Source organism: Typopeltis vanoorti, chromosome 3, assembly GCF_054136105.1.
Source record: "Typopeltis vanoorti isolate ZY-2024b chromosome 3, IOZ_Tvanoo_1.0, whole genome shotgun sequence".
Taxonomy (NCBI): domain Eukaryota; kingdom Metazoa; phylum Arthropoda; class Arachnida; order Uropygi; family Thelyphonidae; genus Typopeltis; species Typopeltis vanoorti.
Window position 1 is genome coordinate 87,128,138 of NC_143551.1, and position 18,259 is coordinate 87,146,396.

Genomic DNA, 18,259 nt, shown 5'->3' on the forward strand with positions numbered 1-18,259 from the left:
TAATCAATTAGTGAAATAAAATATGCCTAAATTCATTAAAGCATTCAAAATTCTGGGAGGGAAAAGTTTAATTATATCTGTTGCTATTTGTTTCTAAACAGTATGTTTTCACCATGAATTTTAAAAAAGTAAAAATAAAACATCATTCCTAAAACAAGCATATTCAAATATTCTACAATAAGATTTACCTAAAGGGCTGTTCCTATTGTGAGAATGTCGGTTTAGTACACTAAGGCCAAGTCTTCTAAACAGTTCTGATTGCTGCATTTCCATTAACTGAATTACAGACTGCAAGAGAATTTTCTTACAAATAATATGCACAAAAATTAAGAAATAAGTATACAATAGAAATATCTCAAGTTCTCTAAGAGTGGTCAGTTAATCACCTGAACGATATTATATGCTGTTTGAAAGGTTAAGTAAACAGGTCATAAGTACTGAAGTTTAGGTTTTATTAAGTTTTCATTAACAAATATGAAAAGTAAAACCAATGTAATTAGATTACAGATAAAAAAAATTATGAATAACAGTTTAAAAAGAATTCAATAATATATGTTGCCTTAATTCTGCCTTGAACATCTATTTTCACTCTTAAACTTGAAAAATACAGATGTCCTGTATTTTTCAAGTTTAAGTCCAAACCTGAAACACAGATGTCCGCATCCTAATCTACCACTTTCTCCCTCCCTTTCCTCCTATAATCTTTCTACTTTAAATGGTATTTATGATGTTGGTGTATATATCTTTGCACATTAAAATGACAATTCTGACATACCAGAAAAAATATCTCATGTGAGAAATTTCTTAAAATCAAATTTCTTTTTTTTATATGTTTCACAACAATTCTTACGTATCCATTACAACTGCTTTATTTATCTCCCTGCCTATTTTGCTAGAGAGAGAGAGAGAGAGAGAGAGACAGCAATGTGAGATTTTGATGAAAATTTATGAAATCTTTATATGACAAATTATTTAACTTTGCTTGAAATGAGACAAGCTAGTGCTTAAGTCCTTGGGAGAATACTTAATGGGGAAGGCTCTTCCACAGAACTAAGATAAAATGATGGAATAAAAGACAACTGGGAGTAATATGTTAGGTGAGCCAGCAATTCAATTATAAAAGGATGTTGGACAGATGTTACTGTTGTTCCTGTAGGTTTAGCAGAAATTGAGACATAATGAATGGTAGTTTTGGACATATCTATAGATGAGGCACACAATTTGGAGTAAACCATCTATGAGACAGTGGATGAAGAGACTGAGAAGGGGATCATCAATCAACTGAATCACTCTTTTCTGAAACTGCATCAAGAATTTTGAGTGAGGATTTAGGTAAACCATTCCAAATGTGAGAGCAGTATTCTAAAGTTGGGTGGATTTGAGATTGGCACAGATAAGCAAACAAGGATGGCAGTTTTTTGGAAGTTGAATATGCTATAGAAGTGATTTGACTATGCCAGGAAGTTTTTAATGTATTTAAAATAAGGGACACTCCTAAACAAAAATAGGCTATAATAGCCGTAATTATAATAATAGTGTTTAAGAGGAGTAGCATGGGAATTTTCCCAGAAACTACACCTAAAGAAAAAACTAATTTATTTTTGAAGACACCACTAGTTTTGTCTTTCTAGAAAACTTCATTGGATGCATAAAACATAGAATAAAAAAGATACACTAAAAAACATTACTTTGGTATTCGGCATGGTGTGTAGGAGTATTACATCATCAAAGTTTTAAATTATTAACTTATGCATAAGAACATGGTCTTGAGTCTGCCATAACTGAATAGTAGAGGAGTAACAATCAGAAAGCTTGTGGCTGACGTTAAAGTGACAGGATTTAGTGCAATTTCTGTAATTCTAACATTTTTCTTTCAAGTTTATCATAGCATTTGTAAATAATTTTGGATCTATCCCAGTTTACTGAGTGTACAGTGGATTGATGGTCATTAGGATCAGAAGAATTAAGCACATGACTGGATAAGGCCATGGACCTGGTCCTACCATAGGTGATATCTCTGAGATGTTCTTCAATACAAAGATTGATTGATTTTTTTTCTGTTTATCCATAATATGGGGAATTACAACCACAACAAAGACTGTACATACCTGGATATTTCAAATTGTTATGTTTAGATTTTACTGGTTAGAAGCTATCTTAAGAGGATGAATAATTAATTTATATTCTAATTTTATATTTCTTGAGGATTTTTGCCAATTTATTAGAAATACAGTTGATATGCGGAATGATGATATAATCTTTCACATCATTACTCTCTTCGGCATGGTGTGTAGGAATATTAAACAAGAGTTTAGAAATATCAACTGTTTAGGATAACTATTCTTCTGAAAAATTGATAAAAGCAGCTGTAATTCTTTGGCAATCTCTTCTTCACTGCTGATGAGAGTATGCACATGAGTTTCTAAAGTAGAAATAATACCAAACTTTTAAGGAATAATGATGGGACTGAGCATGAAGTTATCTGCTGGTGTGTGTAGGCTTTCTATAAATGGAGATTTTTAGTTTTTCAGATGAATGAGTAAGTTTTATATCAAGAAAAGGAAGCAAACTGTTATAGCAGAACTAGATATATAGCAAAACCTTGATATAGCCCACTTCAATATCCGGATGTTTATCGGCTATGGTACGATTGCCGGTCATCTTATTATGGAGACAGAAAAATTAATTGAATAACGAACTGAAGAACATGTTTATAATATCAAATACCATAGAAATGAAGCCTCAGCTTTGTCATCACATGTGTGCTCTCTTCAGCTGACCCACAAGATGCTTTGCAAACGACACACCGAGTTTTATGGAATAAATCAGTTGTTACACTGTTGCTATGATATAACTGAAAGAAAAATATGGGAATCTTTGGAAACAGCAATTAGATCATAAACATTTAAATATTAACCAAAGTATTAATTGTCTGAATACATCCTAGCCTTCATTAATCAAAAACATTCACGTGAATGCGTAAACATGCAGAATGTTCGGAACAATTAGAAATAATTTTTTTAAAATAACATCGGTCTCTTTTGTATAACTGCATAAAGTTGTCACCTTTGTTAGTTCTTGCTGTTTTGTCTACTAGTTTATTTACACCTCAAGAAATCCTATGCAATTGGAATGAAACATCGTGTTACTAAGTAAATAAATGTTATCAACTTATTCCAGTGTTCTGCCTTATAAATTTCAAATATTCATGAACCAGCAGTGTTTACATATATATATGTATGCATAAACATAAAGAGATCTAGACAAGAAGTAGAATAGAATTCTCAGAGTTATGTAAAGTAATAAGGAAAAGGGTGACAAAAGAAATTGGAAACTTAAGAACAAGAAAAATCAGAATCAGAATTACAATAGAAAACAATATGAGCCTAAAAGGAGCGAATTGTCCATAGGATAAAATAAATTAATAACCCTTAAAGATGAATGAAAATGGAATATAAATTAAAGACAAAGAACAGATCATAAGAATAGAATCCTTCAATGAAAAATTATGATGATTCCCAAGACTTAAAACAGATATGAAAACAAAAATGTAATTTTCCTAAATGGAAGAAGAAACATGATCTATGTTTTAATATATGAAGTTCAGTATGTGTAATGGAAAGACACTGGGTGAAGATGAGTTCCAATAGAAGTTCTGAAAGAAGGTGGTGAAGCAGTAATGATTATGTTAAGTAAAATTTATAAATCATGCCTAAGACAGAAGAATATACCCAAGAGTTGGAATAATGCTATCCTTAATATAGTTTTTAAAAAAGAGAGACAAAGAAGAATATTAAAAATTACCACCCTATCAGTCTCCTTTCAACAATATACAAAATTTTTACAAAAATCATTAGCAATAGAATACAAAAACTAGATTTTTGCCAACCTGTACATCGCCTGAGGGTATATGTCAGGAATTTGATGATGATAATCCTCAAAAAGTGTACAGGAAGAATTTATATTATCACGAACTTCCTATCCACGATTTTCATCCAAATTAGTCTGTTATTTGCCACAACTCCAATGTTGTCAGATTTTATATTTATTTTTTTTCTTTTTTTAGAAACTTCTATATGCAGAATTCCATCTACATCTTAGTCTTCCTGCTGTAAGTCTCTTTCTTGCTATTCTTGGCATTAAAGACACGTTTTGTTAATCTCACTACTTTGTTTTTTAAGTACTCCTACCACCTGAGATTTTCTGATTAGCTACACCCACACATTCCTGAATACTAACAATGTCAAGTTACATCCTAGTATCATGTTTAATTCGAATCTGTAACTGATGCCATCTATTCACTCTCTTAATTCTTCTAAGAGCTCTCATACATGTGATCTCCAATTTTTGATTAAGAGTTTCATTTCTAACTTAGCTCTGAGATGCATAAGTTAAAATTGGTTTGAACATGGTTTTGTATACAGCTGGTTTAGTGTTTTAACTGATTTCTCTTATACTCCAAAGAAATTTATTATTGTATGGGAACCTCCATGGAGTCTGAAGAAACACGATCTATCACATAATCCATCATACCTCTCCTTAAACCCATTAACACATAAAGTACTCACAACTATGGCAACCCATTCCACTCATTCACAACTTTCCAAGAAAAAAATTTTTTTTTTTTGCTTGGAGAGTAAATCTTTATTCAACTTCCAGGAATGACCCCTTGTTCTGGCCTCTCCAGCCAAGTGCTGAAACATTTCCTCTGCATCAATCCTATAAAAATCCTTTAAGCAACTTAAAGGTTTCTATCATTTAAGAAACTTTTCTCCTATAAACCATGCAATCCACACACCCTCAATCTATCTTCATAGAGAACATTCCCAGACCATGCACCATCTTAGTCACTTGCCTCTGAATCTTCTCCAGTTCCTCATTCCCAAAAAACCAGGAGACCAAACTTGAGCATAGTAATCCAGATGTGAATGCATCAAGCCCTTATAAAGAGGAATAACAGCTTACTTATCTCTACTTGTTAATGTGATCAATAGCCAAGTAATCTTAAGGGCTACCTTAGTAACTTTAGCAATAAGTTCTCTAAACTTCACTCTCTGTCTACCACCATTCCTAAATCTCTAACTTCATCTATTTCCTGGAGTATAGTGCCCTCAATGTGATACAAACCTTGTAATCTATTTATCTCAAAAAGCATAACTTTGCATTTCTCCACATTAAACTGACCCCCCCCCCCCATTATCTTTTGCACATACTGACAGCCTATTTAAATAATCATGCAAGTTCTCCACATTGCCTTGATTAACTATTTTCATATCATTAGCAAACAACTGAATATTTCATTTGAATACATAATGATATAGCAAATAACCTTATGTACAAATTAAACAAGTGACCACCTAACCAATGTCATATCCATGCCCCATTTGTTCTAATTTGCATAACAGAGTTCCATGTGGTATTCTGTCAAATGCCTTTGCAAAATCCAGCAGAATCACCATGCAGCCATTTCCTTTATCCAACTCTTCTGTTGCTCTATTATAAAAAAGACAGTCAATTACTAAGGCATGACCGACACTTCACAAAGCCATGTTGACCCTCACACAGTATCATATTTTATCCACTTATTCTTGGATTCTCTTTTTGACCAATTTTTCCAGTACTTTTACCACCAGGCCTGAGATGCCAATTGGTCTATAATCTGCTACTGCAGTCTTAGAAACTCTCTTACACAAGGGAATTATTTTGCCCTCTTTCCAGTCCCTTGGAACTCTACCAGAGCTGAGACTTAAATAAAGAGCAACCTAGTCAGAGGCATTGCTAGTTCCTTTGCACATTCTCACAAAACCCCCGAGCTGATATCCCATCTAATCCCACAGCTGTATTTACATTGAGATTCTGCAATATCCTAAGAACCTCCAATTCATTCACCTCCATTCCTGCATTAATGTCTATCATATGTTAAAGCAGTAACTTCACTAGAATGATATACCTTTGAAGTGATCACTTAGTATATCAATAAACTTTAGCTAGTTTATTCAGTTGCCTCTCCACAATACCAGCCTTTCTTATCCTGTTTTCTATTTCCATATTTAATTTTTCAACTTCATTAAATTTTTTTTCTAAATAGCTGAAATGTATACCAGAATATTAATTATAAAAAAACTAATTAATACCGTCCTATATTTTGGCAATGTTACATTGCCATCATCAGGGATTACAAAAAACAATGATATATGCATGCAGGCACTAACACTAAGCAAATGAGACTGAGAAAAGCAACAGAAATCGGGCCTAGATTCCTAAATGGTGCCCCTAGTAAGCTAATTTGGATTGTCTTGGCTGTTGGGCTGACAATCTTAAAATGTATGCTTCGCAAATTTGGGACAGTCTCATGCACCCAAATTTGTTTAGGTTTGGAAAGTTTTTCAGAGCTCAGACAGATTCGAGGAATAGTCTTTCATACTTGTATTTGCTACGGTGTAATAGAGTGGTCTTCCAGCATATCCTGTGGCAGGTGTCCAAAGCATGGTCAGATTGGTAGAACCAGATATAGTCCTTGTGTTCAGATATCCTGTTATTGGCTGTCTTTCCTGTTTGGCCGTAGTAGGACAGTTTGCAACTGCAAGGGACCTGGTAGGCATAAGGGATGTAGCTGGCCTTTGGTGGAAAAGATAAGAGATATAAATTTCTTATGTGGTCTGTAACTGGTTGTCAAGTCATATTTCCTTAGGATTTTTATTAATTTTTTGGATGTTCTCCAGATATATGGAATGATGATAGATTTTGAGTAATTTCTGCTTTGAAAAAGGAGAGTTGCGGTTACTTGATTTTAATAGTTTTTGGGGGTTGTAACCATTGGCTAAGAAAATGTTATGGATATGGTCAAGTTCGGTAGTTAGGGCACTGCTATCTGAACTGATTAATTTTGGCCCTGTTATATAGGGTGTTTTTATAATCCCATATTGTAGGAAGGGTTGGGGAGGGGTGACTTCTGGTAAATATCCCCTCTATCTGCTTGTAGACTTTTCCTTGCCAAATGAAATAAACTGAATTCATGGTAAATTGAAATAGAAATAGGCTGAGATATCAGGAGGAAATATGGCTTGGATAAGGTGTAATGTATCTTTGAGTGAGAGATTGGTGAATAATGAGGAGACATCAAAACTGACCATTATGTCAGTGTGCTGGAGTGCGAGGTTTTCTATACTGCTTTAAAGTAAGTTTTTAATATGTGAAGGTGTGTTGCCAGTATGTTGAATGAGCACTGTTGACACCCACCACAGGATACGCTTGAAGAAGGCCACTCTATTGCACTGCAGCAAATACAAGTATCAAAGACTATTCCTCAAATCTGCCTTAGCTCTGAAAAACTTTGCAAACCTCAACAAATTTGGATGCATGAGACTGCCCCAAATTTCACTGGTCTTATATCTGTTTTAAAATGCTGGTTCTCATCAGATACTATGTGGGCATAGAGTGTTTGTACATTGAAAGATACTGAAAAAAATATATCAATTCCACTAATGACCTATTTTGGCAGGTGTCCAGGTTGTTTCAAATTATGGCCAAACCAACTAAGGCTACAAAGCTAATGTTAACTGTTTTGTCTGTTAATTGTGCATTCTGGTTATTTTGCTTTTTTTTGGGGGGGGGGGGGATGAAAACTACAAGTTCTCAGTAGGATAAATAGCCTCACAAAATATAAACTTATAAAGGTTAAAATTTGTTGACAGTTAAATTCAACAACAATTATAAAAGTCAAAATACCATTATTTTAATATATATATATTTGGCATGCTTCATGTTTATCCTTACCTTGATGGCAGAAAGAGAGAAATTTTCTGAACTTTCTACTAATCTTTTACTCTCTTCTTCTGAATCAATATCCAATGCAAGCAGAGGACCAAACTCTTGCAAGCTAAGGGTAGCTATGTAATGGGAAGGAACATCCAAATCTTTCTGAATAGGAATTGTAAGTTCACTCACCAGTAAAGGAAAATGACATTATATACCAAATGCGTGTGAATACACATATGTTGCAGATACATATATTATCTCTCTCTTTTAACATAAATACTGCTAACATATATATACTAAATATATCTTTAGTAACCACAGTAATGGAGAATATGGTTACATCTGAAAACATCTGACACAATCCAGCATTATGGCTCACTTTCTGGCTAACCCAGTTATTTGGTCCTTTAATAAGATGTAGGCTTAATTTTTAAAAAAAAAAAAAAAACATTAGGTTTTCAACATCAGTAGATCTCAAAGCCAGATGTAAGATGGTTAAAATGAATGGATAGTTCCAATCAACAGATTATATTACAAACCTTAATAAATTAATACAACTGCATTAATAACATTAACCTTTATATAAAAAGAGGATTAATCTTATTACTAATGTTGTTATATTGGAAAGCTTTAACATTTTATAATACAAAACAATATTTACTTGGAAGCCTTGGAGACCAAATATGAGACTTTACTGAAAAAAGTCCCATGTTTGGCCACAAGAGCAAGGTTCTAGTATAATTTAATCCTCAGTTTGCTCATCATACTAAATGAGCTATATACTAAATCAGGGTTGTCCAAAGCACTGCCTGCAGGCCACATCTGGCCTATGGTGAGATTTTGTGCGGCCTGCCTGTGGATTTTGATTTTCACAAGTAAAAAAATGAAATAACAAATAAAAGTTAATTCTATCACTAATCGATAATCTCAATGTTGGTAATTTTATTTGGTGTTTTTATATCACTATATATTCACGTGTTGTGCCAAAGAAGCATTCTTACACTGTTTTGTTCCAACGCACATGTTCCGGGTGCTTTAGTGCGTGATTTAGTGCAATTAGTGTTGTTCGTTTGTTCAACTATTGAGGTTGTGTCACTGCTGCTCAGCAAATTACTAGATATGCATTGTGATGCAGTTCGCTGATAAATCTTTTTTTTTTAATGCGGCCCTCAGATCACCTAACGTTGGACACTCTGTTCAATGTTAGGTGATCTTGGTAGACAAAATTTACAAGTTACAAGGAACTTGGTAGACACCAGGGAGAGCTTGAAGAGATAATTTATCTTTGGAAGATGGAAACCATCCTAATGATTTGCTGATAGACAGAAAAGAATCATAAATTCTCAAAATGAGTTCTGAGATGCCAGAAATGTAAGGGATTGGAACTCAATGTACTGTTTCCTTGTTATTTGAAGTTGAATTATAGGAATTAGAAAGCTGTTTCATGGTTCTTTCTGAGAAGCCAGTGAGTTTCCTATATCATTTGATTAAATTCAAGAAGAGAGAAGGATCGCAATCTTCAATCTAATGTCATTTACAATAGGTTGAGGCAGAAAATAAAGGACCTTTTCTACATCGCAAATAATACCTATTTTAGGAATGCTCTGGTGTGACAGCAAAGTTGAACCCTTTCCTTAAAATGCTAGCTTCAGCTGGTTTCAAGTTATGATTAGAAATGTGAAATAGTACTTTTTCATCAGGTAGGGTAACTCTTAGAATGAAACTTTTCTCGTACATAGCATTAAGTTTTTTGAATTGTCTGTTTTTGGAAGATAGAAAAATGTTATTGTAAGTAGTGCTGATCTAAACAAGACCACAGGTCAGCATCTATGCAGTTAGAGTATAATGCAAGTAAAGACAAAATGAATCAACTTGGTTCAGTGCATACCTTGTGGATTATATTCTCTTGTATAACGGGGCAAACAATGTTTTTTGATAGATCTGTTTAACTCTCTTAGAATGAAAATGTTCTTTGAAATGTAAAAACTTTGGAATTATATTATTGTCCCACCATCATTTCAGAAATGTAAGTTGATTCAGAAGTCTGGCTTTCTTGTATTTTAATTGTTCTGGTTTATGCACCATTCTTTTTACTTCCTCATCAAGTGTGTTCGTGTAGATTTTTTGACCAAAAAACGAATGTGAAAAATGATAACTAACACTGAGTTTTATTAAATTCAAATAGGTTGTGATAATATAGATAACTAAACCAATTAGTTTCACCACATATGCTAGTGGCATCTGGGTTAGGAAAAACAAAAAAATACAATAAGTGATAAACATGAACCATTACATAACTAAAATTGAACATGTAGGATGATGAATAGCCTATTTTTCTACCCACTGCAGGGTGAAGGCCTCTCCCATTGAGGGAGGTTTGAATCTACTACTTAAATGGTGACCCAGTTTATATTGGAGGAGTATATCTATACTTGGGTGAATGAATGTATGAAGGTGGAAGACAATCGCAAACATCCATGTCTACATGGGATTCAAACTCACAGCCTCTTGGCTAGAGAGTGGATACACTAACCATTCGGGCAACCAGGCCGACGAACATGTAGGAACACTTATATATTAATAAAAAAGAGTGGAGAGGATACTGAACAAACTGACACGAGTCAGTTTGTTCAGTAGCTAAGCATGATAGTTGGCAGAAAAGTTAAAGTGTGATGCATGGAAAGATCTAATAAGTGACTTCCAAATATCACATAAAATCATCCCCTGGTTTCTTGAATTTGTCTTGCAAGTGGATAACCATCGTAGACTCTTTGATGTTACATAGAAGACAACTGTAGTGCCTGCAAGGCATGGAGCTCTTGTCCCATTCAGTATTGTGATGAATGTGGGAGAAGTGGAAAGGCAGGCCTGACCTGTCTTCTCTGTTGTTATTAACATCTCTAATATGCTCTTTTTGTCTAATTTCCAAACTTCTAGATGTTTGCTCTATGTAAGCAAGGTTACAAAGAACGTGGAATATTGTAAATTCCAAGATGTTTGTTGAAAGGGTTGTGGTTCTTAAGCAAATGTAACAGAACTTGTATAGTCACAATGGGTTTGAAAACTATTCTTATGTCATGAGATTTCAGCAGATTGGCGATTTTGAGAGAAAGATTTTTCCATGAATCATACTTGAACTTTTCTGCCAACTATCATGCATACCTATTGAACAATGACTGATCCGTGTTAGCTTCCCTCTCCGCCTGTTTCCTTTCTTTTTTTAGTTTTGTATAACAGTTTCTACATGTTCAGTTTCAGTTATATAATTGTCCATGTTTACTGCTTATTGTATTTTTTGTTCTTCCTATCCCAGAAGAAGCTACTAGAATATGTGGTAAAACTAGTTGGTTTAACAATGTATATTATCCCACCCTATTAAATCCAGTGTCAGTTATCATTTCTAATGTTATTTTCCACTGTTTCTCATTATAAGGAATGGTATGCCAAGTTTATCCAATTTTACAGTAACCTGTTTAGAACTATAACTTCCTAAAAAATAACATCTTTCTTTGGTAAATTGATAATGAACTGCCAGTAAGATAAATACGTATGTAATTAAAATTATCATGGTATAGGTAATATGAAATCAGCTTTTTAATTTAATTTTTTTTTTTTTAAACATCAAACTCACATGAAAAGTTGCAAAACTATAGCCAACAATCTTGGCCAACAGTCATGTGTTCTTATAGTCTTAGAAGAAAGTGGAGGAATGATAGTGGCCAGTTTATTAGAATGTTGTCTATGAAAATACCTAGGAGAGAGAGAGACACAAGAAAATTCATAATTAATTAGAGTATTTAGGCAAGCCATCTCAAATGTGTGAGTAGCTTTCCAAAATTGTGGAGATTTGGGATTTGTTTACACTGTGTTAGCAGTTGTAAACAAATCCTGAATAACTGTGTTCCGCGAGAAGTTCTGAAATTTGTCATTTTAGTTTTCTAAGCATTTTTCATGAATAAATATTTCATAGTAAAAATATTCTGAGGAGAATAATATTCGTGAATATGTCGAAAAGCTCAGACCCAGAACACCTAATAACATCTGTATATCATTAATTTTCACACATCGAAACCTTTCAACTTGGGAGAGGGAATGCTGATGTTTATGACAGGTCATAAAAATTGCCTGCAAGCCCATTAAAACAATTGGTGTTATATCTTCTGTTCTCAAAACTGAAGGAAATGACATCTGTGTACCAAATGTCAGTGACCAAGCAGCATATTTTTAAACATGAAGTATTCATGAATTATCGTTAATTTTCACACATTGAAATCTTTCAGCAATCGGGAAAGAGAATACCACCATTTATGACTGATCGTAAAAATTGCCTGCAAGCCGATTACAACAATGGACAGCATGGTCTCAAAACTGAACGAAATAACATCTGCGTTGCAAATATCAGTGACCCATCAGCGAGGAAGTATAAAGAAAATTTTTCCACTGAAATTGAAGATCAAGGTAGTCTGTATCCGGTTCTCAAATCTATTACTACTGAATACTTTCTTCGCAAGTTCGTATTGCAGTGTGTAAGTGCTTGTTCTGAAACTAGAGTGCCATGATTTTTTTAAAAGTAATAGGAATACAGAGTTCTGATATGAATAAGAGACAAGGCACTTGGTTTAATTTTGGTATTAGGAAATCTCTTATTGAATGTGTCTGTGATGGAACAGATAGTGAGTCATCCACCTGAAACCTACAAAGATCTCCAGGATGTACAAAAGGAGGGGAAAACTACCAGCACACGGGAGAAAAAGTCTGCATTCACTCGTAAGTACTTATAATAATATTATAAATATATTTTGTGATCAGAATGGGATATGTAAATGAAAATCAGCACAAATTAATTTAATGATGTTTGCCTGAATAAACCAAGATATGCTACAACATTTCATTAGTCCAGTAATTGATAACTAATTTAAATGTAATTTATATTTGTCAACATGCTAGACCATATACATAAGTATACTAATACTCTTTATGATTATGCCATAATTAATTATTAATACTTATGTAATGTATGAACTTCAAAAAAAATTTGGAAAGGTATTTACGAGTAAATTTGTTGGGACCAGGCCCTCGGGAAAAAAAAAAAAAAATCAGCTAACGGCTTTTTATTCCCGTATATAGGGAGTAGGCGAGGCGACTTTTAAAAAAAGAATTCTTCTTACTCTTTTAACTAATTTTATAATTAATATCTGATTTATTTCGAACAGTTTAATTTTTGTTACTGAACATTTTATCAAATCATCCTTATTACAATTGCTTTTACATTATTTGATATGGTTTAGTACTTTTCTTACAAGTATTGTTACAATTCATATTTATTTTTGTGTGTTGCAGTCTTTTTTTACTATTTTGCATTATTCATTTACTTTTATATTATTCGACATTTCTTATTTATAATCTTATTGCTTTTCATACTAAAATTACCTTTACAACAAAATTCTATTTGTTTTTATTATAGCTCTGACAAATATTGGAATTGAATATTATTGAAAAAATACCCATGGATTCTTTTTTAAAGACAGGAACTTTAACACAAGGAGGAGCAAGTACTTCTGTTCACACATCTACTCGTATGATTTGAGAAGATATGGAATTGCAAACTGTGGTTTCTTCAAAAACTAATATTAAAGAACAAGAGTCATCTAAGAACAGACCAAAACGGAAGTACCATGAAAATTATTTAAATTATGGATTCACGTGTATTGACAATACACATGCTCTTGATGTTTTATGTACTAAAATACTAGTAAACAGTTCTTTGGCTCCAGTTAAATTTCGTAGGCACTTCGAAATGAAACACACTGATTACAAAGGAAAAGATATACATTTTTTTTTAAGAGATGACGTGACTCGCTAGAAAAATCTAAACTTCAAATGGCTACAATTGCTACAACTGAAAATACAACAGAGGCGTCTTTTCGCATGAGTTACTGCATTGCACTTCATGGTTAAGCTCATACAATTGGTGAGACGCTCATTAAGTCTTGTGTGAAAGATATTGTATCATGCATGTTAAACGAGCAGGTTGCTAAATAATAGATGCAGTACAATTATCAAATGATACTGTTTCACACCGCATCAAAGATCTTTCTGCTGACTTAGAAAAATAGCTAATTCATCGACTTAGACTGCAGTGAATATTCATTGCAGATGGATGAATCTGCAGATGTCGCAGGACTTGCTGTATTACTAGTGTTTGTTTGTTACATATTTGATAAAAGTATTGAAGAAGATTTACTCATGTGCGAATATCTACAAGAAAAAACTACCAGAGAAGATATATTCAACTGTATTAATAATTATATTACAAAACAGGAAATCGGTTTGGAGAAGTGCATTGATATTTATACAGATGGTGCTCAAGCAATGGAAGGAAAGATGAAGGGAGTTGTAACACGTATCCTGCAAGTAGCTACAAGAGCCACCAAAAGTCATTGCGTTTTGCATAGACAAGCACTAGTAACAAAAAAAATTCGTACATATTTAAAAACTATTTTAGATGAAGCCGAAAAAATTATCAACTATGTAAAATCTCGACCACTTCAATCCAGATTATTTAAAATTTTGTGCGATGAAATGGGTAGTGCACATAATGCACTTTTATTACATACTGAAGTGAGATGGCTATCCAGAGGAAAAGCATTATTGAGGCTTTTTGAACTTTGTAGTGAGTTAATGGTCTTCTTGATGTCACATAATTTAGGACAAAATTTTATTGAATTATTAAGAAATTCTTCATGGTTGATGAGTCTTGCGTATCTGGCAGATATTTGTACAAAGTGCAATGAAATTAACTTATCATTACAAGGAAAGAATATTACAATTTTTAATACAAGAGATAAAATTGCATCTTTTGATAAGAAGTTGCAATTCTGGATTTCTACAGTTGAACAGAATAATTTTGATTGTTTTCCCGCCTTGCATGAATTTTTGACTGAAATAAATTCTAAAGTAAATGAAGAAGTATCTAACATAATTTTAGAACACTTGCATGACTTGCAATCAATCCTTTTGCAATATTTTCCAAAATCCAGTGAGGACAATTCCTGGGTTCTGAATCCATTTACAGTAACAGCTAAGCCAGCAGGCTTCAGCGCGAGTGACTATGAAAATCTAATTGACTTAATTAGTGACTCTGATTTAAAACAAAAATACAAGGAACTGCCAATAAATGATTTCTGGACAAGCGTGTCAAAACTAGCTATTCTTGTTTTACTTCCTTTTACAACGACATATTTATGCGAGGCAGGATTTTCATATTATGCTGCAACCAAATCAAAGTCCAGGAACAGATTCGACGCTACACCAAATATGAGAATTCAACTTTCTAATATTGTACCTGATATCAAAAGAATTTGTAATTCAAAGACCCAAAAACATCAGCGTCATTAAGAACTTAATTTGCAATATACGTTTTACTATTTTTATGTGTTTTGTTTTTACTAATTAACATTTGACAATAAATGATTGTTTTTTCTTTAACGCTTAGATTTACTCATTTATTTTATTTATATTTACCTAACCTACAAAATCAGTACACAGGAGAAAAAGTCTGCATTCACTCGTAAGTACTTATAATATTATAAATTTTTGGTGATCAGAATGGGATATGTCAATGAAAATCAGCATAAATTAATTCAATGATGGTTTAATTGATGTTTAATTAATTATTAATTAATTATCAATTATTAATTAACAATAAAATAAGCTAAATTACCAATTAATTATTACATTACAAAATAACCAAGGTGTTCCATGAACATTTCAGGATTTGTGAAGTTTTCCATCATAGAAAACGTTTGAGAAACCCTGATGTAACAGATAGCACACGAGGATTGAGTCTTAGATTTGATCATGTCATCAGAGGATGTTATTATAAATGAGGTGTCAAATCTCTCTCCAGCTGGTGAGAGTGACCATGAAGTGATTACCTGGGTGGTTGCTAACCATGTGAGGACTTTCGTGAGGAAAGGGTATATGTGGAAGTACAAGGATGGTGATTATGAGAAGCTCAGGAGAGAGCTTGCAGGTGTAGCATGGAATGAGAAGTTGGCTTGAAAGGAGATCAATGTTGCTTAGGTGATATTCAAGAACTGTCTAGTAGAAGGAATGTCTAAATGTATTCCAAGAGCAGAAGTTTAAATAAGGTAGGTGTGAAATGGATGAATGAAGAGATCAGAAGGTTAGATAAGGTAGTGTGAAATGGATGAATGAAGAAATCAAGCTTCAAATAAGGAGGAAAAAGCATTATGGAGACAACATAAGAGGAGTGGTAATGATCAATTCCATGAGGAATACAAAGAACAGCAAGGAAGGGCAACTTGGTTGGTAAGGGGTAGCAAAAGTTTGGCATGAGCAGCAATAGTTAGCCAATGAAACCAAAAAAATCCTAGACAGTTTTTTTTGATATGTAGGCAGCAAAAATAGAATGATTATGGTGGGATGGCATTGACTGAAAAAAATGACATAAGGTCAACTGCTGCAGAGGATATAGTTGAGATATTTAATGTACAGTTCATAAAGGTCTTTCATCCTTATGAATGTGACATCATGGAGAGCTTGAGGTACATGGGGAATTAAGCAAACTTGATATTAATAAGGCATTGGGGATGATATATCACCACATATTTTGAAGGAATGCGCAGGAATTGACACCTGCCTTGACATATTTGTTTAATATAAGTCTTAAATTGGACCAAATTCCAAAGGAGTAGAAGGAAGACAAGATTGTACCACTTTATAAAGAAGGTGAGAGAATTCAAGCATCAAATTATAGGCCAATCTGTTGGCCTATACTAGGTTGATTAACCAACCTCTCATGTATGAGCTCAACATTAAAAGATATTATTAAGATCCTCTTAAAACTTTTTTAAGATTATTTTTAACATCTTCTGATGACATGATCAAATCCAAGACACTCAACCTGGTGTTGAGTGTTGACAACAATGGTATTATCTTTGATAGATAGCATGGATTTGCTAAAGGGAGGTCATGTTTTAGTAATCTACTTACTTATTACAATATGGAGACAGCTTCATTGGACAAAGGAGATGGATACACAGTAGTGTACTTAGATAATGCAAAGGCTTTTGATAGATTACTACATGATAAGTTGATAGTCAAACTAAAGCAGATGGGGATGGATATTAGACTAGTGCTTTGGATTAGAGATTGGCCATCTGATAGGTATCAGAAAGTTGTGTATAGGGCACCAATATCCCAGAAGAGGAAAGTCACTAGTGGTGTGCCTCGAGGGCCTGTTTTAGGATCATTGCTGTTTAACCTGCATGATAATGATATTGGGGAAGATTTGAATGGAATATACAGTTGTTTGCAGATGATTCAAAGTTGGGATGAACTATGAGGAGTAGAGTAGATGTTGTGGCCTTACAAGAAGACTTGAATAGATTGGGTGAATGGGCACAGGAATGGGGGATGCTAGTTCAATGTTGCAGAATGTAAGGTCTGAAATTTGGGAAACAAAGATGGGATGTGGAATTTACGCTTGTGGGGATATATATACTGCTGGACGTGGAGGAAATATGAGATCTTGGGGGTGATGGTGGATAAGGATCTAAAATTTAGAGGACACATTGCCAAAATTGCGAGGACAACATAATGAATTCTGTGAATGATGCAGAGGACATGGACTTGTAGAAGTAAGGAGATTTTTATTCCACTGTATAAGGCTGTGATTAGGCCATATATAGACTACCATGCACAGATTTGATCACCTGGTTTTCAAAAGGATGAAGAGGGTCGAGAGGTGATTGACAAAAGTAGTTTTTGATCTTTGAAATGTTGATTATGAAGAAAGTTTGAGACAATACAATTTGCAGAGTCAAGGATAGAAGGAAGAGGAGGTGATATGATAGAGATACAAGTTGGTAAGGAGTTGTTATAGGATTAATATTGAAGAGGTTTTTCATAAAATGGCGAAAGATTAGTGAAAACAAGAGATTATCCCTGGAATCTATATAAGGAAGGCATGAGCAAGGTAGTGAGAAGCAAGTTTCTTGCATAGAGAGTTTGTGAACTCTCAGGCAGTGCATTACAAAAGGTGCCTCATAGATGAGTCTTGGACTCCATGGAGTCTTTAGGATAATAAAAATAATAAATTTCAGCTCTGGTATTAAGAGCATCTTCAGTATGACATTCAGATTAAACAATGTAGATTCAACAATGAAATGCACAACATGCACGTACGTGGTCTAATTAAAATAAAGGTCTAAAAAAAATAACTTTAAGAAGAGATTTCAAAAATAAAGAAAGAAAAATAATAAATAAATATAAATAAAAATTTTAATTAATTCTGGAACTTGTGAAGAACTATTTCTCATAAGTGGGATACGCAAGTCCATTTGCTATATCGACTAAACGTAAATTTGGTCGATATAGCAAGACCTTGCTATATCGACCGAATTTACATTCAGTCGATATAGCAAGGTCTCATGTGCTTTGGATAACGGGTTAATAAGGCAATTAATGTGAAGTC

At 33.6% G+C, this 18,259-nt stretch overlaps 1 protein-coding gene across 1 annotated transcript in view; it reads right to left on the reverse strand.

Annotated features, from left to right (window-relative positions):
* LOC150108353 (vezatin-like) overlaps positions 1 to 18,259 on the reverse strand; it is a 181,970-nt gene that overhangs the window by 78,447 nt on the left and 85,264 nt on the right. The window contains exons 7-8 of the mRNA XM_090415753.1: positions 7,777 to 7,932; positions 189 to 288 (exon numbers count right to left, since the gene is read on the reverse strand). Coding sequence (XP_090271879.1) covers positions 189 to 288; positions 7,777 to 7,932 — 256 coding nt within the window. The remainder of the gene's footprint in view (positions 1 to 188; positions 289 to 7,776; positions 7,933 to 18,259) is intronic.